Here is a 21,053-nt window from a genome sequence, read left to right on the forward strand (position 1 = left end):
GTAGCTTCAGAGCAGTTTGAAATTGTTCAGGTGGCACATGGACATCGGTTGACATGGATGCAAGGTGTGTGATGATAGCGTGCGGGCATTGGTTGACATTGATGCAAGGTATGCGGTTATCTCGATGGCTGATGAACTTCCGGAGAAAGCCAACATGGAAGTTGCACCATAAATTTTCAGCGAAGTTTCGAGATGAAATTCTTGGTCTTGGGATGGCTTGGTTCCAAGTGAAGCAAAATCTTGGGATGGTTTAGTTCCAAATGGAGTGTACTTTTTATGGTGGAGTATGATAATTTAATTTGTCGGTATAGACAATGAGAATTATGATTGTCGGTGAAGACAATGATTGTCGGTATAGACAATGGAAGCAGAAGATAATGATTGTCGGTGTAGACAATGAAGATTGAAGACCATTACAATCAAGGTGGAGATTGTTGGGATTGATTGCAATGTAAGTCCCACATTGCTAATGAAGAAAAAGGAGGTTAAAAAATAGCTATTGAAAGTCCCACATCGCTTAGAATTGTGAAGCAAGGAGGAAATCAAAGCTAGATAATGGACCTAAGTTCTTTGTTTATAATTGCACCAAGCAGTAACACTTGTAAACACTTTAAGTTTATATTTGTGTCTTTTTGCTTTTCTCTTATGCTCTTGTTTAAGAGTATTTGAGATGTAGTTCAAATATTTACTTTGGAGAGTGTGGGTGTATTGGGGTATGGGGTGATTGAGAGTGAAGTCTATGTGTTGTAATAATTTTCACATAGTGTTTATTCTCTGGTTGTCGGTTTTGACAACGGCCGTGGTTTTTTTTCTCCGATTTGGAGTTTCCACGTTATATTCTTGTGTTGTTAATTGCGTTCATTTATTTTCTCTATTCCGGTTTTTCCCAACAAAAATATGGCAACAATTGATTTTTTATTTTTTTGGTACAAAAGAGGGCCAAAAGTTCAATTGATAACTTCTTTTGGAGTCTTAAAAAAAAACTTCTTTTATTTTACTATTAAGAAAAATGCTTCTTTTATTTATTTTTTCTGCGGTAAAATTGCTACGGTGAGAAACAAAAGTTGAACGTAAAATCAAACAATTTTTTTTCAATGAAGTGCTACATTTTCTTTTGAGAGGAAACATATGCTATACATTGATATGGGTGGTTTTTTTTTTTTGTGTTACATTTGATATGGGTGGTTTGATAAATAGGAGTTATATATAACATCTAGTAGTACTAGTATATATAAATGAATGATAATTAATAACTTGTAGTAAAAAAAAAAACTTGTAGTTTAAATAAATGATAATTAATACTAACTTGTAGTTTTTTATTTTTAACGTTCTTAGCGTTCACCAATAAATATAGACACACAAGGATGAACACAATTCTTGTAATAAGCCTCTTAGTTTCTTTTTTTTTTGGTAAAGTAAGCCTCTTAGTTTCTAACAATGGAAATCAACATTACATCAATAGAAACAATTAAACCATCATCCCCCACATCCGAAGAACACAAAACCTATAAACTATGTTTATTTGATGTGTTTCAACTAAACACATATTTTCCATTAATCTTATTTTATCACAAAACCAATGAAATGCAAGAATTCTCAAATGTCTCAACACAACTAAAGAACTCACTATCCAAGGCACTAACAATTTTCTACCCTCTATGTGGTAGAAGAAGTGATATCTTCTCAATTGATTGCAACGACGAAGGCGCGATTTACATGGAAGCTTCAATAAATATGGAAATGGAAGAGTTCTTAAGTCCACCAAAATTGGAATTAATAAACAAATTGCTTCCTTGTGAGCCAAACAAGACACAACCTTACAATGAAATATTACCACAAATTTTAGTCCAAGTGAACATTTTCAAGTGTGGTGGGATAGCTATTGGTTTGTGCAATCTCCATACAATACTAGATGCATATTCTTGTAGTCTATTCTTGAAAACATGGTCTTCTATTTGTAAAGGTTCAAATGATGAAATTTGTGAGCCAAATTTCTCAATTGCTTCTTCAGCTTTCCCTCCAAGAAACACCATTGGTGTTAGGGCTGGTGTGATGAATATTAACAAAGGATTAGAGATAGAAGTCAAATGCTCTACAAGAAGATTCTTGTTTGATAACAAATCAATTAATGACTTGAAAGTCGCGTCGACAAAAAACAATGGAATTAACACAAAATTACCAACAAGTTACAAAGTAGTCACTTCATTTATAAGCAAGCACATGATTGTAGCATGCATGAAGGAATTTTGTGATGAAAGCAAGAGGCCATTGGTAGTTTTACATGTTGTAGACATGAGAAGAAGGATGGGAGATAGTTTGTTACAAAATTCTATTGGAAATTTAATATGGCCAGCATTGATGATTTGTGAAAATGTCAATAAGGACACTAATATTAGTGATATGGTTAAAATTTTGGAAGATGAAATTGGTAAGGTTAATGAGGAATTGTTTTTAAAATTGAAAAATGATCCTAGGTTTTTATGGAGTGATGAGTGTGCTAAATTAATGCTTGAAGGTATGGAAAATGAAAATCCAATATCTTTTGTGTTTACAAGTTGGGGAAATATGGGATTCAAAGAGATTGATTTTGGTTGGGGAAAGCCTTTATGGATAGCTCAAAGAGGTGGTACCAAAGAAACTATTCCAAATACAGTTGTGTTGATGGAAACATATGAGGGAATTGAGGCATGGGTGACAATGGCTGATAAGCATTTAGATGACTTGGGAAATGATACTGAATTCCTCAAATTTGCTTTGCTTAATCCTAATATTAATTTCAATTGTGTAGTAATTTAATCACCAAAATAGATTAAACATAACCAAAAAAATAATATATAATACTAGTAAGAATTGATATGTCTTCCTTCTATTGTAGCACACATGACTGTATCCAATAAAAATTATGGTCATAGGTGTCTAATTTATATTTAAGACCTATTTTTAATTTTATTCATTTTTATCTTTAGGTTAAATATCTTTTAATTTTTTGTGAGAATTGTTTTTTTTTTTAAAGTAGTCTAATAACTAAAAATTTACTTTTGAAAGCTTGGTGGAGGAGCGAGAATGAATCTTGGTATTAAATCAACTATAGGAAAATATATTTAATGTTTTTAAAATTATATGTAAAGTATAGAATATAGATATAAAGCAAGAAACTCATAAATATAAACACGACGGAATGTAAGACGGTAGATTTATGTTATATGTTTTGGGTTCGAGATAACCACAACTGAATGTAATTAGTCTTCTATGGATAAAAGAAAATGACTGAATTACTTTACAAAATTATAATTGAACCGAATCGAAATGAAGGTCCAGTTACCAGCCTTATCCCCAACAGTCTCTTGGTGATGTACTGGGAACAACAAGTACTACCATATCATTCCATTAAAAACATTATTCTTTGATAATCAAATTTCCAAACTCCCCACTATTCATAATGATTTCAATTTCAAACTCAATGGTAGTTGCTTCTTCTCTTTATTATTCACCATCCTCATTATTACTACCTCGCACCCTCCTCTTCGATTCCCACAAACTTTCTTCCTCAAAACAAACCTATGGATTTCTTCATCACCACCATTACCGTTTCAATTCTAAAAGGGTTCTTCCTTCTCTTTGCTTTTTCAACTCTAGAGATGACAAATCTGACACCAAACTACAGGACAAGGTGCTTTCTTTTTTCAAAATCTGCTTTGTTCTTTCTTGTTATCAATTCTTATTCATGCCATTCAATTTGCATTATTGTTTAATAAAATGAAAAATGCCTATAACTTTATATGAAACTTGTTGATGGATTTTTTATTTTTTTATTTTTTTATTTTTTGATTGTTGATATTGTATTGTACGTTTGGATTGGTGGAAAGGGATAGAATGGAACCATACAGTATGAAGCATGGATACTCATCGGATTAGGCGAGTCACCTACACCGACATGACACCAGACATATAATTACATTGAACTATGTTATTTTCCCAAATTATTATCTGTGTCGACGTGGCAGTGTTAATGTCGTGTCCGGTGTCCGTGTTTGAGTCTGTGCTTCATACATTGTTTAGATTGTATCAAATGGGTTGGAGTATTGCAGTTGCGTTTGCAGTGCAAACTGCAAACCTTTATATCATCCTGATAAAATACCGGTAAATGAGGTCGCTGCTGCCAAAATTGCGGTTGTGATACCCTTGGAGAGACCTTTAAAACCGTTATATTGCGGTTGTGGACAAAAATTTAAAGCAATGGGCATGAATTCCATCTCATTTAATTTAATACCCCACATTTTTGTTCCCTTTTAATTTTGGATGAGTGTGATAAAACTAGCGCTTTTGTCCATTCCATCATAAAAGAAATCCAAGCAACAACTTTACTTTTTTAATTGTTCTGTTTTGCTCCATTTCATTTCATTTCATTTTCCATTATACATCCAAACAAACAATGATAATATGATTCCATTTTAATGAATGAATTGAAGTGTTCTGCATTGACACCTATAGTTAGAGGTCCTTTTTTGCTGTTTAGTTTTGTTTGTGAGAATATATGACTATAGATTATATGAATTGCATTGTTCTAATTTCAGGACTCTGGATTGGAATGGCCTATTCTCAGGCGATGGGAGGTGCCTTGGGGATGGCAAACAGTTTCATTAACCTTTTTTGCTTGTGGATTAGGGTGTGTTTTAAATAGCTGTTATGAATTCATAAATTGTTTCATGTATTATGTAATAATGCAAATATACTTGGGGAGAGTGATATCAAATAGTGCCTATTTAGTACAAATTGTTGTCAAATAGCAGCGATATAGCATTATAGCATAGCAAACTTTGAACAAACTGCTATTTTTCACGATCCGCCAATTCATAATACTGTACTTAGGAAAATGTCATTTAAAAATTCATTACTTATACTTTCATTTTTTTTTTTGTTATTCAGAGTTTTTGCGTGTTATAATTACTTTCTATGTTCCTAAGTTTGAGCCATTAATTTATTCCCAGGCAGTTTTGTGTTGACAGGTTTGGTTGAGGCAACAGCTCTACCATATCTAGGTATTCGGCCTGAGGTGCTAAGTTTAGATGAAAAGGCGGAGTTACTCTTTTTAGATCAGGGGTATGCCAATTCTTTCGATTCCACTATTGTAATTCTTGAAGTTGGTTGGAAAACTGTGAAACAACTCACACTTTTATGATTTCTCTTCATTTGGTCATTGACTTGTTAGGAATATGTGAAGTTCACATTTTGGACTCGTTTGGGTTTTGAAGCTCAGCTTCTAGCTTTTGGAGACATGCTTTGCATCAAAGTACAAAAACTAGTTGATACGAGAATCTATTAAATAGAAGTTTATCCAAACTTTCGCTTTAACTATAGCTGCATCACATGATTCTCATGGCAATGAGTGAGATTCATTAAGATTTTAGGATCTTGTTTACTACCTTATCTACTGATTATTTTCATTCTCAAAACTTAAATGTCTTAATGTTTCCTATGCTTTTAATTTTAGGCCTGTCTTTTTAACTAGTTGCCCTATGTATGGAATCAACTAGATCTTTCTAGAAACAGTAAAAGTATAAAACACATTTCCACTATCTATAGCTAATTATTTTCAATTTTCATTTTGGTGTTAAAAAGTTGCATCATATAAGTTCAGGGTTACATTCTTATATTCTTCCACTATTATTATTTGGCAGCATGGCAACTGCTGCTGTACTTGGAATCATATATAGTGTTTTCAACTCTTACCAGCCACTCCCTGAAGACTTCTTCAAATATGGTAATTATGTTTTAACATTTCAAGTATTAATGTTTTATATTAATAATAATATAATGAAGTTCACTTTGCAGCTTGTGCTGTTTAGTGTTTGGTTTGCAACTGTCTTATATCTAGAAGAATTAGAATATGCTATGTGCTCATGTTTATTTCCATTCAACGGTAAAAACTTTGTTGCAGATTTGAGGGAACCTTTTAGTCTTCAAAAGGGATGGCTTTTATGGGCTGGAGTTGGACTTGTTGGTGCCCTACTTGCCATTGGATTGACAGGGTATGCTGTGTCCTTCTTTAACGGAGAAACCCCACAAAGAGAGGTTAATAATTTATCTTAGCTCATTCACAGGCAGATGTATATTTAATTCTTATTTGCTATATGTTGAAAGAGTAATGATATTCTAACAACAACTTTTTGACAACATTCTCGACACCGATATACAAAGTAATAAAATTATGATATGGCCTGCTTAAAATAATTACTCATTTTATAAGCCAATTCTGTTAGGTTGAGTTTAGCCTCAAATCTAAGAGGTGTGTTGGAATTTTTGCATAATTGTGGTCCACCCCTAGCCACCTTAATTGTGACAATTTTTGGCTGCCTTCAATTTAGCCTCCAGCACCGTCAAAATATATGCCCTTTTTAGTGCTTTTAAGGCTTGGGCAACTTTGTATTTGAAGCCCATTTTATAGGTTGAGTTAGGCCCAAAATATAAGAACTTCAAAATGTAGTACCATGTTATAAACCTCCCATCATGTTATGAATCATCAATGCAAAGTAGCTTTAACATGTGACGAGTATGAATCAATTATCGTAATTATACTTTATGTGAACTAGTCGGTTTTAACAAGGGTTATTACTTATTTTCTATTTAAAATTACCTATGCAAGCAGGGTTAAATTTTATGAGTTTTAACTTTGTAGAGACCTTTTACTAGCTTCTATAAACTGCTTTTCAGACTGATGCTCTTGTTCGCTTGCTTCCGTTAATTGGATCTTCAAGTGTCAGGTATTTTAAGGTATCTAGGTTCCTTATTGTAAATTGTGGCTTTGTTTGCAGCTATCCATTGACTAAAGAAATTGTAGATAGTTGCAATAAAAAGGTTGCTCACGTGACTGACCACCAGAGCATTTAAAAGTAAAAATAGGGACTATATAGCTGTGGACTGTATTTAAAATATTAATTCTTTTATCGATGAAGAAAAAAGAATTTTAAAATTTCCATCTAGATTCCATATCCCAGTTTCTCAAGTAAGTGATTGACTGTGTTTATTTTCATTGTAGCACTGCTTGTTTGGTGGGTATCACTGGTGTTTTTGCTCCACTTCTTGAGGAGACGGTATTCCGAGGCTTTTTCATGACTTCCCTGACTAAGTGGTATTGATTGTCTTAATGACTTTTTAGTTCCCTGTAATTTCTTAATCATTTTTTTATTTTTTTCCTTTTAACTTTATCTTTATCTTTTTCTTTTTCATATTTGTTGGTTAAAGAATAGCCGCTTGTCTTACAAGTATCACTTTTTTCTTTAATTTTTGAATTAGATATTAAATGGGTAGATTATTGAAAATAATATGGGACTTATTAATGTAGCCATATATTGGGCTAGGGATGGGATTTAGTTTATTATATGGGTCATGTTAACTTGTGCCCTAAGGGCACATGTTAAGCTACCTAAAAATAGAAATATAGCATTTAATGATACAAAGAATTTAATGTTTAGATACTTGAATACATCACAAGTTCAATAAATTTTTTCCACATTTATCTTCTTAACATGTGCCCTTAAGGGCACAAGTTAACATTCTCCTTATTATATATTACTAATATAATATCTATTACTTAGACACCTATAATTACTTAAGCACCTCATATTGGGTCCTAACAAAGGCCAATGATGTGGTTTGTTAGAAGAAAAATACAGGGAAAGTTAGTTAAGATAGAAGTTGACTGCAGGTTAGCGTGTTTTAGAGGGAGGGGTGAGGCTATATTTTATTCAGTTAGTTATTTGGTTAATTATGTTTGAGAATTTCATTCTCTAAGGAGCCTTGGCTCTTGTATTAGTGATTGTAAGAGCTAGGCTCTGTTCTTGGTTTATTAATCAATATTATTATTACTGAATCAGTCATGAATTTCTTGTGTTTCCATGGTCAGTCTGAGTGGGAAGACAGTCGGGTACCTTAAGCAAATGAGCTTATGTTTGATCTTTGTCTCTTGTATATGGAAAAATCTCGAATGAGAGGGAGAACCGACCTTTGTGTGTCCGACAGGTCCCCGACAAAGATTAATCACTGTTAAATGGCAGTGGATACTTGGTACCTATGACGTTATAAAAAAGATCTAGATACTTCCCCGACAAAATTATCATTATCAAAAAATAAAATAAAATTATCCCCCTTGCCATGCTTAACCACCCTAACCAAACTCAAAGTGATTGTTTTAAACCATACAAGGATTTTGCGACCTACAGCCAAGATCTGACTCTCTCATCCTAACCAATTTATTATATGTCAGGAATCCAATTTTTATGTCAGGAATCCAATTGAAAATTATGGATTCCTAACAAAAAACACTTTTATTAAGAAATAGGAAAGAATAGGAGAGAAATCTCTCCTAGGGTTTCCCCTTCATAATAGAGTTGCTATTCTATTTACAACTAAATATTTCACCCGTGCGATGCACGGGTATTACACAGGTGAATATTATGGATTTTGTTGTAGCAACACATTTTTTATTTGATTGAATAATACATATATAAACTTACATAATATATCCCATATATTGTTGTGAACAAATAATAGCAAAAGGGAAACCAATTATGAGTATACAAACAATTAAGAGAGAAGTTAACAGACAAACATGATATGGAGAAAAATCAAAAGCTTAAATCCACATTATACTTTTCAAAGAGTAGTATTAATAACAATGAGATGATGAATAGAAAAGAGATGAAATTGAAATAAATACAAAGCAAACACAACTTGTGTTTTTCCAAGACAACATGAAAACGCATGAAAAAGAAATAAAATTGAATAGGCTACCTATGAATTCAAACAAAAGGTTAAATATGTTAATTGTTCTTCAAAAGGAATAATCTCCTTTTTGACCGAATATTAAACAAATTTAATTTCTCGAAGTATCATAAGAGAAGTAATAATCTTCAAAAAATTTACTACACATCGGTTCATTTGATTCACAACTTATTATCTTCTTCCAATTTATCCCTGAAAATTCTTCTTTTTTCATCTTAACCTTCTTCATAAGCTCATTGTCCATTCCAAAATTGTTGAAGTGGCCCTCCATCTATCAAGTCATAAGTTAATGAAATTGAAAGAAAAAAATTACTCTCATTTGAAGTCAGACATGTTAAGACACTTAGAAATAATGTACTCCGTAATTGTAGCAACTCCCTCCCTTTTTTGCACCAATAGCAGTTGTCCACTCCCTACACTTAGCTAAAACGCTCCTAAAGTTCTGCATTATGAAGGAAAAACAAGTGCAATAAAAAAACACTCTCCAATGCAAAAATTTTGTTTTTTCAAACAAAACATCCAAGTTGAAACCAACAAATACATCGGAAACCACAAATTTATCAAAAAGAAGATAGAACTCAAAATTACAAATAAACCGCTAAATGAAATAAAACATAAAACTAAAACATCTTACAAAAAGCTCATTACCAAACATACAAAGAAAAGACCACCAAGTACACAAATTATATATTATATATAAAAAAAACTCAACCATTGCATATTGAATAAAAAATTGTTCAATATAAGACTTGAGAAGTTTTCTGAATGCAATGTTGAAATTGTGGTGTGAGTAATCCATCACTAAAAAAAACCGTGCATCGCACGAGTTAAATTGCTTAATTAGTTGTTTCAAAAAAATATTGCTTGATTAGTAGTAAAGTAGTGAGTAATGTGAAGAAAAAAAAAACGTGGGAGTTTGTGGATAAAAAGAAAAAAAAAAGTGAGAGAAGTAACAAATAAAGTGGAGTTTTGTGTTTGCAATTGGACACTTAACTCATATTGATTATGTGTTGGTTACAAAATATATCAAAATAATTGATATGGTTTAGTGGTAAATGTAATAACAAGTGTAACTAAAAGGTCAACGGTTTGAATCTTACTAAGTAATTTTTTAGCATTTTAATATGAATTATTAGGGTTATGATTAAGGTTAAATCAGGGTTACATGGAGACTTTATAACTTTTATATATATAAAGATAAAGATAAAGATGGTTACAATATTGTGTTCTCCTACTTATACAAATAGCCCTATAACAACCCCAATTAACTATCTAACTAACTCCTATAACAACTCTTAACTGCTTTAACTACTCTTATTAGCCATTATTCTGTATCCTAACATTATAGCAGTCATAGACAATAATAGGGAAAAAGACAAAATTATAGTTATCTAAACCACTAATTTGAGTGTACCTTTTGCTATCAAGAGGGTCTTCAAAAGACTCACACTCACCTTTGTATTAGGGTTCATATTAATAGTAAAAGCCCATCGACAATCAATTGTAGATTTTTCAGAAGGAAGTAGTGATCTCATCAATAATTGCCCATCGACATGATAGTGATACCATCCAAGATGGGATAATACTTAGTAAACTGTCTTCGAAATAATGATAGAGTATATGGCTAAAACAGACATAAAAGGAGGAGACAATTGCTGATAACTGTAATAGTTATGAACAGGATGAGTGTTGGTTTTTTTTAGAGGAATGGAGGAATGCAACTCACACAATTTTATTGATACTATCATCCTTTAAATACATGAAAAACATAACATAAAAAACATAAACATAAATCAGAATTAAACTACCTTAAATTTGTAACATACCCACTAATACTCATAATTCCTATAGTTAAAACTTGTAACAATAGGAATCCTAAGAAACTCAATAAATTCTATTAAACTATAATAATAATAATAATAATATTGATTCAAATTTTCAACACTCCTCCTTGAATCAATAGTTATTGACTTCAAATTTCTCTTTCTTTGGACTTCTCAATTTCTCTAATGAACTTTGTAGTTTTTCTCAGCTTCTAGACATGCCCTTTCATGACTCGCCACATGAGCAAAAACATTAGAAAAATGAACTTCATGTTTCTGAAAGCCTTTATCAACCAATTTTTCCTGAAAATTGTTCTTAGAACCATTATGATCAAGTTTAGTTCTACAAACCCACTTAACTTCAAATTGCCAAGATTCATTTTTCTCTTTCATATTTTTCTCCTCCTGCATGACAACTCTCCAACCATCCATGCTTGCCACATTTGCATCACCCAAAGGATTGACCATAGCAACATTGCACATTTCAAAAATTTCAGCAAGAGGTTCACACTTTTTAACGGAAAAATTAGCATTATTATCAAATTTTTCTTCTGCAGTTTTAGAACTTTGGCATTGGAGATTTTCTACTCCGATCTTCTCTTTATTTGAGGCTTCTACTACACTTGGAGATGCATGGATTGTTGTTTCCTTCCACTCTATCGGAAAACTTCTATTTCTCATTTATTAGTTCACCACCAACAAGGTCAAATATGGTACATTTCATGTCCTTAAAATGCAAAGTGTAGTGTTTTTCCAGCATTTGTCCAACACTCAACAAATTTTGATTCAACTCAGGCACAAATAAAACATCAGAAATATATTTAGTACCTGAGAGAGTTTCAAGAGCAACAACTCCCTTGCCTTTGACATCAACACTCTCTCCATTGCCAATGGTAACTTTTGAAGCAATTGTTTTGTCTAACTCCTTGAACAACTCTTCATCATGGGCCATGTGATGTGTGCATCCACTATCAACCAACCAATTTTTATTATTTTTGTCGATGGACAAACATGTTGCTGCGAATAAGTAGTCCTCGTCCTCATTTTGATCAGCCACTTGAGCCTCAACTCTAGGTTGTAGTTCATTTTTGAAAAATTTTGCAATATGACCCGGCTGATTGCATTTGTTGCAGCGGAAATTAGGTCTACTCCAGCATCTGAAATGTGGATGATTTGTTTTTCCACAATGCTGACATGGAGGATTATTTGTCTTCTCATCTTCAGCTTTACTACTCAATTTATTGGAACTTTCTCCTTTCTGGAAGTTGTTCCACTGGGCCTTTTTCTTCTCTCCTTTCTGGCCTTGATTGAGCTTCAACTTTGCTTGTAAAGCACCTTCAATCGTGCCTTCCTCCCTCATAAGTTGCCTTTGTTCTTGGGCTTGCAAAGCATACACCAATTCTGACAAAGTAATGGTTGACAAATCTTTGGAGTTTTCCAGAGAAGAAATGGTGGACTCAAATCTCTCAGGAACAGTTAGAAGGATTTTTTGGACTATCCTTGTAACAGAAAATTCAGTTCCAAGCAATCTTATTGTTGACGATGCTTAGAAGTTTGTCAGAATACTCCTTGATTGTTTCTGACTCCTTCACCCGCTGCATCTCAAATTCTCTAATCAAATTCAGCACTTGCATCCCTTTGATCTTCTCATTTCCTTCATACTCCTGCTTGAGAAAATCCCAAATTGCTTTGGCTGACTTCAGAGTCATAATTCTTGTAAAGATTGCTTCGGAAACAGCCGAAAAAAGATAAGACTTTGCCTTCGATTTTTGCTGCTTTTTCGTCTTATGATTTTTAATTTGTGCAACCGTTGGATTGTCCGGTAATGGATCAATCTCATACTCATCCTCAACAGCCACCCAAAGATCATTAGCATCAAGATAAGCCTCCATTCTGGTTGCCCATAAGTGATAATTTTCACCCTAAAAAACTGGCAATTTTATGGCTAAGTTTTCTGATTGCATTTTGATCTCTTTTTTGTTTTGTTTTTTTTTTTTTTTGGTGTTTGATGGAACTCTCAACCTCACTAGGTCCCTCAAGAAAAAAGCTCTAGATACCACTGTTGAATTTTTTTAGAGGAATGGAGGAATGCAACTCACACAATTTTATTGATACTATCATCCTTTAAATACATGAAAAACATAACATAAAAAACATAAACATAAATCAGAATTAAACTACCTTAAATTTGTAACATATACTACTCATAATTCCTATAGTTAAAACTTGTAACAATAGGAATCCTAAGAAAATAAATTCTATTAAACTATAATAATAATATTGATTCAAATTTTCAACAATGAGGATTAAAATTAAAATGTTTACCGTTACAGTGAGAGATGAAACTGGAACACGGGCTTAATCATGTGAATTATAAGAAGTGATCCATGAAGCTTCATGACATCGATACATATAAATGACACCAAGAAAGTTTTTGTAATAGTCCATACCTAGCTAAATTGATCACAGTCTCCCAGTGAATTGACTTCCGGCATAAACGGCTGGATAAAATCACTTTATCCTTAGCATCTACCTCCAGCATAGGCGGCTGGATGAGATCGCTTCATCCTTAGGGATCGACCTTCAGCATAAGCGGCTGAGTATTATTACCTTCCCAGTGAAGTCGCCAGCTGAAGCGGCTGAAAAAATGCGCGGACGGAAATCGCTCGCTAGACAGTAAAGTCGCCACCGAAGTTTTATTTTTGAAAAGGGGAATGTTGATAAACCCCTTCAAGAACGAGAACAAGGTCATCGCAACCAAGTTCCGAGTTCGGGAGTCGGTTATGCGAGGGGAAGGTATTAGCACCCCTCACATCCGTTGTATCCAACGGGAACCGTTAATTAGTTTAGCGCTTAATTAGGTGTTAGTTTTATGTTTGCTTCCATTATTAAATGTGGATGTGGATTAAAAATGAAATGTTTGGTTTTAAATAAAAGGAAAAAAATGGTTTTTTATTAGTGTGCTTGACAAGAGTGGTCTCTTGCTCCTACGTATCCCCGAGTGCAATGGAGATATCAAAGTTACACGCAGTTCTTTGGAGGTAGAAAATGCTTGTGTGTTGGTTGATTTTATTTGCGAAAATTTATTTGGCCGCGCTTTGGCGAAAAGACGAACTCACACTTAGGCGATGATACCCTTTTGATAAAAAAGAAGTGAGCGCACATGGGCGCGAAAAAAGAGAATGAGATTTGATTGGTTGAGATTGATTTTAAGTGGAGGACGAATATTCGACCGAAAGTGGAATGTTTACCTCGTTCCCAAACATTCAGGGAAGCGTCGGGTGTCTACCCAATTTTTCCTTTTTCACTCGCAAAAAGTTGTTATTATATTTTTTTGTAATTAAATCATAAAAAATATAAAGTAAAAAAGGGAAGGGGGCTGGACGTGGATGAAAAGGAAAAAATAAAAAAAGGAAAAAAACAAAAGCTGGCTATTGCGCGTGAATCAATCCAAGAACGGAAGGTGTCAATTCTGCTCATCAAGAGCAATCAAGTAGAGGATACAGATCAAAGGGATCGAGTTCATGTGTGAGAGAAAATGAAAGAATTCACAGCCAAAAGGGAAGTTCTTCATTCATTCATAAATTTCATTCAACTCACACAAATTCATTCCTAAAATAATCATTTGGAATCAATGCTACGCCTAATCCCTCTGCCTATAAATAACAAGCAATACTTTACAATAAAGACACAAAAAAAAAATCACACACAGAAAAAAGTGGGGAAGAACTTATATTGAGTGGATTTCACTGCCCTCCAGGTAAACTCTAAAGATCTTGACCTCCTTTACATTCTTGTTTCTAGGCATTTTACAAGTTAGGGATCAATGAAACCGAACAAACAAGGTCTTTTGGGTTAAAGTTTGATTTTATTTTTTTTGGTTTTTGTTTAAAGGAAAAGGAGATTCTGGCCAAAAAAAAAAAACTTTAACCCAAAAGACCTTGTTTGTTCGGTTTACACCATTTTTCATTACTAATTCGACCCAAAATCAAGCAATAATCATCCTAAACATCTATGCAGATACAGAACAACACAGAAATAAAATCTAAACATCCAAATCAATATTTTCATTTATCCCTAACTTGTAAAATGCCTAGAAACAAGAATGTAAAGGAGGTCAGGATCTGTAGAGTTTACCTGGAGGGCAGTGAAATCCCTCAACGTAAGTTCCTTTATTTCCTTTACTTTTGTACTTGCTCCCTGGTTTCTGCTTCTTTCACCTGACGGCCTTCCTGTCTGGATTGTCACAAGCTGCTTCTTTGGAAGCAGAGAGGAATGGAGGCGGTAAATGGTAATTATAGGATTTTGGTTAAAAGAGGGTTGATTTGATTTTTTGAGTTCTGCTTCTGCGTTTTTTTTTTTTTTTTTTTTCTTTTTCGGATTCTGAATTTTTTGGGTTTTTTATGTGTGATTCTCTCCTAGTTTTTTCTGTGTGTGAATTTTTTTCGTCCTTATTGTAAAAAATTGCTTGTTATTTATAGGCTGAGGGATTAGGCTTAGCATTGATTCCGAATGATTATTTTAGGAATGGATTTGTGTGAGTTGAATCAAATTTATGAATGAATGAAGAACTTCCCTTTGGCTGTGATTTCTTTCATTTTCTCTCACACATGAACTGGATCCCTTTGATTTGTATCCTGTACTTGGTTGCTCATGATGAGCAGAATTGACACCTTCCGTTCTCGGATTGATTCACGCGCAACAGCCAGCTAAAAAACGAATAAAATGGACCTCAACAGGACTTGAACTCATGACCTTGAGTTCATATGCGCATATAAAGTCTTCTCATTACCAAAGGAGCTCACACACACTTGAAAAAGAATTGCATCATAACATTAAAAGGACAGTCAAAATTTGGGGCATGACAGCGCCGGACATGTTGTGACTGAATAACTGCGAATCTGGGGCTAAATACAGATGATTCATAGTTAGGAATAGGTTGTACCCCAGGAGGAGTAAAATTCGTTTCTAAAACTTTGATACCTGTTATGAATGATTATTTTCCACATTTTAACTTTTTTAGAGAATAATAGGAAAATATTGTCATATTATTACACTGATTATCAAAAGAGTGCGTACTACAAGCAGGGCCAGCCAAGGCCCAGTGCTGCAGAGCTGGGCCTCTTATCTTTGGAGGCCTCAAATTTTTATTATATTGTTTGACCCAGTCCAGTATTATTCTATTGTGTGCAAAATAAATGGAAAGGCCCAAACCATTACACTATCTGTTCAATAAAAAAATGGTCCAAGCAAAAAGTGGAAAAAGTCCATACACATAAACAGTGATGCTACTTTTAGAAATTATAGAAATAGAATACAAAATTTGTTCTTCTATACGATGATACCCATGAACAGCTAACAAATTTATTATAATTTTTTATATTAGTTATAATGATGATTATTTTTTGTATTATTGAAGTTTTTTTTGTTGACAAATTTGTATTATTGAAGTTTTTAAATGAGTTTTGTTTTTGTTTTCTTCATTTTTATAATTAAGGGTCCATTTTTATAATTTAAGCCGGGCCTCCAAATAGTTAGGACCGGCCCTGACTACAAGAGTACTGAAAATTTTCTTCTGAAAGGGATTCCTTACTTCAGTTGTTAATCTTCTGAAAGGGATACAAATTTTCTGATGTATTAGTAATCTCATTGCAGGGTTCCTACACCAGTTGCTATCATCATTAGTGCTGCTGTCTTTGCCCTTGCTCATCTCACTCCTGGTGAATTCCCCCAGTTGTTTGTTCTAGGTATTGTGTAAATAAATGTAGTGTTAGAGAATTTCATATTGAATGAGATATGGTCTTAAAATGGGTTTATAAATAGGAGACATCTTTCACGTTACAAACGGTTTTTTTTAAGGACTGAGGTAGACCCATCCCAAGTTTTAAGAACTTGAAAGGGAAAAAACATAATCTTAAGAAATGTCAGTAAAGAAGTTTCATATATAATTTTCAGGTAGATGGTGAATGTACAAATATTTGAGATTTAAAAAAAAAATGTAAAGAATACATTAAAAGAAAAACAATCTCTCCCCTCCAATATCCCCTCCCAAACACACCCTAAGATGTCTTGAAAGCTGGAAATTGTTCATCCATTTACTGTGTATATATAAACTAACATAAATTTGTGACATTTTTCTAGGGAGTGCTCTAGGAATTTCATATGCTCAAACCCGCAACCTTCTTACTCCCATCACTATCCATGCGATCTGGAATTCAGGAGTTATATTACTTCTCACTGTTCTCCAGGTATATTGTATAACATTATTCATGTACTTGCTAGTGGTTTGTTGGGATTCAGAATCATTAGTCAGAGAAAGCACACATTCATGCAATCATTACGTCAGAACCATTGGATGAAGATCAAACAACTCATTTTTTTAACTCAGTAAATTAAATTAAAGATAAGAGCTAAACTTGAAATCACGAGTCATCCGATTTCACCCTACAGTTCCAACTTACCGACTGTATATGAGTTTGTGCTTTCTCCGGCAGTAGGGTTTCAGATCCTGCTTCAGTTGCAACACAATCCAGTAAGTATTTGAAATTAGACATTTTTCGAAACACTAAGAATGCTTCCCTTGCGTGTATATACAGGTGCAAGGATATGATATCAAAGAATTATTGCATTAATGCAGACAGGAAAGTTTTTCTCTCCTTTGTAAAGATGTGGAGCATGTATCATGCAGGATACAGATCCATTTTGTTTGTATATCTACCATGCTCCTCTTACTTGTTGTAAAATGTTAGACAGATTGCTTTTTGAAACGATGAAGTAGATAATGATTATTGATCATGGTATGGTAGTAAATATATACAATCAATTAGACTTTTTTGCGGGCTCTGATATGACACAGAGCTAAGAATATTTTGATATGAGAAAATATTTATTACTACATGTTGGTTCAACAACATGCACATTTTTAATTATTTTTGCTTGTGAAACATAAAGGGTAGACGGTAGACCACTTCATACCTCGAGCAACTATCATATAACGGGAATGGATTATCTGCAGTCAATGGACCATCCAGTGATATCACAGCCTTCCAAAATAATGGAAAAAGAAAAATGTTAAAAAGAGAGATAAATATTGATGGTTGAGATTGACACTTGAGGGTATCCAGTGAAAACCTCACGGGAGAGAATCCACTCCCATCATATAACCCTCGGAAAGCTTCCAAGTGTCCTATGAGAACGAGTGTTAAAACCTTTATCACAGTTTTGCCACAGAAAGTAAATTCAACGAAATGTCTTGAACATGCTTCACATCTTTGAGAGTTAATTTGACGCCATTAGACATCTCTAAATTAACATCTCCAAGACCAACACACTTTAGCATACTTTCATGCGTCAACTTCACATCACCAAATTCACGTGAAGTATGAGTAAAAAATATCTCTATCAACAATATTAGGAATATCATGCTCTTTAAGAAGACACAGGTGATCAAATATTAGATCAGTACTCAGGAACAAGGCTAACTATCAGAATCAACAATAAATCAATATTACGTGTTTTGCGTAGAAACATAACATTTTTTACCATTAAATAATGGTTCATGTAAACATGTGTCTTAAGCGCACATATTAATGTATCTTAATATAATTCTACATTTAACAATACAAGAAATTTAATGTTTGAAAAGTTTTTAAAAAAGTTAACACCAAAAAATATTTTTTACACTTGTTTTCTTAACATGCACGCTTAAAGCACATCTTAATATTAGTCATTTGTATTTTTACATTCTTAATATATACTTAGGACATTCTGTCAAAAAATATATATATACTACACTGGTTAATATTTTCCATAATACTAGTATTGTATTGTATTCATTCACAAAAAAAAAAATACTAGTATTATATTCTATCCTATTCTGACTTTTTCTCACCAAACACTACTTGTGTTTAGGTGGAGTTTTTTCAATAAATTTATTGCAGTTTCAAAAAAAAAAAAAAAAGTATTATATTCTATCCATTTTTTTTAAGTGTCGTTGTTGACCACTGTACCAGGGACGGATCTGGAGGGGGGCAAGCAGTGGCCAAGGCCCCCCCTCCCCTTCATCTACATACACACATATACATAACATAATATATCATATTATATCATATACCATTTTTTTTAAGCAATATTACATCATATACCATTAGTATATTATAATTTGTAAATATATATATATTATTTATCATTTACATTATATAAATAAGAATTTAATTGATATGTATTTACGGTGTAAAAATATTTATATTGTCGGACAATTATAAGTGTTGAATTATTAAAAATATAGCCTTTTAATAAATAAAAAATTAGTCGTTTCGAGTGGTAAGAGTTTTGAGTCTCTTAAGTAAGTGGTCAAAAGTTTCATATTTGGCTCTTGCGTATGAACAAAATTCGATTGAGGGGAAGAACATATTTTTTGTGCCCCACATATTTCTCGGAGGCGATTAGTCATCAGTCACCATTAAACAAGAACTTCGTAAATATAACACGATAACATTAAAAAAAAAATTACATGGACAGGTGTAATAGAAAATCTACATTCATTTTTATTGTTATTTTACTATTTTTCAGCCCCCGGTGTGATAAACTTCTGGATCCGTCCCTGCACTGTACACTATTCAAATAATCAACTTTTATCATAATTTTTTATTAATATATATAAATAAATATTAACATGTAATGTGCAAATATTAGTGGTTGAAAAAAGTAACATTTAAAAAGAAACAGAAGTAATTAAAAAAGTGGAAGAATTTAGTAGTCTTTAGACAGAAGAAAGTTCAAGGAAATAGTCAATACTCTATAGACAGAAGTGTACCATGTTGCATTAATTTGAAGTTAATATCTGACATTAGATATATCGGTGGCAATGAACAAGTGTGGTAATTGCATGTGTAGTATTTCTATAATCTACTTTTCACTATAAATTTTAATTTATATATAAAAACAAATATTTTTTCCTTGAGCTTGACTCAGATGGTAGGGACATTGTACTATATGTGCAGGAGCCCGGATTCGAACACGGGACACTTCACTTATTGACCTTTAAGGTGAATTTTCTAGCCACCAGGTTACTTGACCCAAAAATTAACTTATCTCTATGAATATTTTATAAAATATAAAAAATTACACTTAAAAAAAAAGATGGAGTAGAAAATACTCATTAACATATATCGAATAATGTTTTATACGCTAATATTATTTTTTTCTTTTGTTACCATAATATTGGTAAAAATTTTCCACCGTTGTTAACGAAAACTAATCTATGTTGTAAACCTATAGGCACGCAAGGTGCATTTTTCCACTCCAACCGAATTTTTCTTCATACACATGAGACATGAATCAAACTCCTGATCATATGCTTAAGAAAACTAAGACTTTTACTATTTGGATTAATTTATTATCATTAAAATAGGGAATATATATATATTTATATATAATCAGACACTTATAGTAATAAAATACAGTGAATTCCAATTAGGCGGTTCTCTTAACCGTATTAGACTTTGATCACACGTCCGTTTGTTGTTATCTAAAAATTGACATTAACGTAATCCTTATTATTAAACATTTTCAATCTGACACAACCAGTGGAATAGAAGCTCTGGGGAATGGAATAGAAACGGGATTTTCGGATTCTGAGAACAGAATCAATAATTTAATAATGGGTAATGCTAACCGGTGCCCCCGGGGCACTGGTTAAGGAAATCAAAAAAGGAAATTTTAAAATTGAAAATAATACTTTTTAGACTTTCGAGGCGTTGACTGCACAAACTTCAATATGATATTACTATATTTGGTTCCTTAAACAGTGCCCGGGGCACTGTTTAGCATTTTCCTTTAATAATAAGCTGAAATTATGTATTTGAGCTACATTTTGAAATTCGGTTCAGCTGGTCCACGTTTCCAAATGATTTATATATTTCTGAGTTTCAAACACAATGAATAAATATATTATATATTTTCTTGGAACTTTGTTTTGTCTTTGGCTTGTAGTGGATTTAAGCCAAAACTTTCATGAGATTAATATGTTGAAAGGGTAGTTAATTATAAGATCTTAATCCCTAGAAGCTCCTTCTTTGGTGTATTGAGATTCTACCTTTTTTTGTGTTATTTAGCAAGTCACTGAAATAATGGATTGATTTTTTAGTCTTATTGGGAAGAATTTAAATTCCGTATTTCCTAGAGATAACACAAGGCATATATAATTCCTTCAAAAAAAACACAAGGCATATATAATATTTACCCACTAATAAATTGATCTATATATATACTAAAAAATTTGGTCTTTAATCAACCATTTAATTTAATGTTCCTTCCGTAAAAATAAAAAGTGATGGTAAATACTATCCAAACTCTCACACAACTGTGAGGTTTTAAGGGAAGACGCTTAACCTATCAATATCAACAAATAACTCACTATATTTAAGATTTATAATATATAGAAATATA

General features: G+C 32.8%; 2 protein-coding genes across 2 annotated transcripts; both read left to right on the forward strand.

Moving 5' to 3' along the window:
• The first annotated feature begins 1,584 nt into the window (after positions 1-1,584).
• Positions 1,585-2,796, forward strand: LOC123896100 (stemmadenine O-acetyltransferase-like). Its single transcript, XM_045946538.1, has one exon. It carries the CDS (start codon positions 1,585-1,587, stop codon positions 2,794-2,796), a length of 1,212 nt encoding a protein of 403 aa, XP_045802494.1.
• A 493-nt stretch (positions 2,797-3,289) lies between these two features.
• Positions 3,290-17,499, forward strand: LOC123898156. The gene is made up of 10 exons (XM_045949048.1): positions 3,290-3,670; positions 4,575-4,666; positions 4,993-5,100; positions 5,679-5,761; positions 5,939-6,072; positions 6,712-6,761; positions 7,037-7,129; positions 16,260-16,351; positions 16,746-16,852; positions 17,201-17,499. Exons 1-10 carry the CDS (start codon positions 3,440-3,442, stop codon positions 17,234-17,236), a joined length of 1,026 nt encoding a protein of 341 aa, XP_045805004.1. The 5' UTR covers positions 3,290-3,439; the 3' UTR covers positions 17,237-17,499.
• Positions 17,500-21,053: the final 3,554 nt, after the last annotated feature.

This window comes from Trifolium pratense, linkage group LG7, assembly GCF_020283565.1.
Source record: "Trifolium pratense cultivar HEN17-A07 linkage group LG7, ARS_RC_1.1, whole genome shotgun sequence".
Lineage (NCBI taxonomy): Eukaryota > Viridiplantae > Streptophyta > Magnoliopsida > Fabales > Fabaceae > Trifolium > Trifolium pratense.

Excerpts from the sequence above, each read along its gene's own strand:
- LOC123898156 (XM_045949048.1), top strand. The coding sequence starts at position 3,440 with ATGATTTCAATTTCAAACTCAATGGTAGTTGCTTCTTCTCTTTATTAT. Across the intron at positions 16,352-16,745 it reads CCCCCAGTTGTTTGTTCTAG|GGAGTGCTCTAGGAATTTCA; the intron begins GTATTGTGTAAA and ends ACATTTTTCTAG. Across the intron at positions 16,853-17,200 it reads TACTTCTCACTGTTCTCCAG|GTGCAAGGATATGATATCAA; the intron begins GTATATTGTATA and ends GTGTATATACAG.
- LOC123896100 (XM_045946538.1), top strand. The coding sequence starts at position 1,585 with ATGCAAGAATTCTCAAATGTCTCAACACAACTAAAGAACTCACTATCC.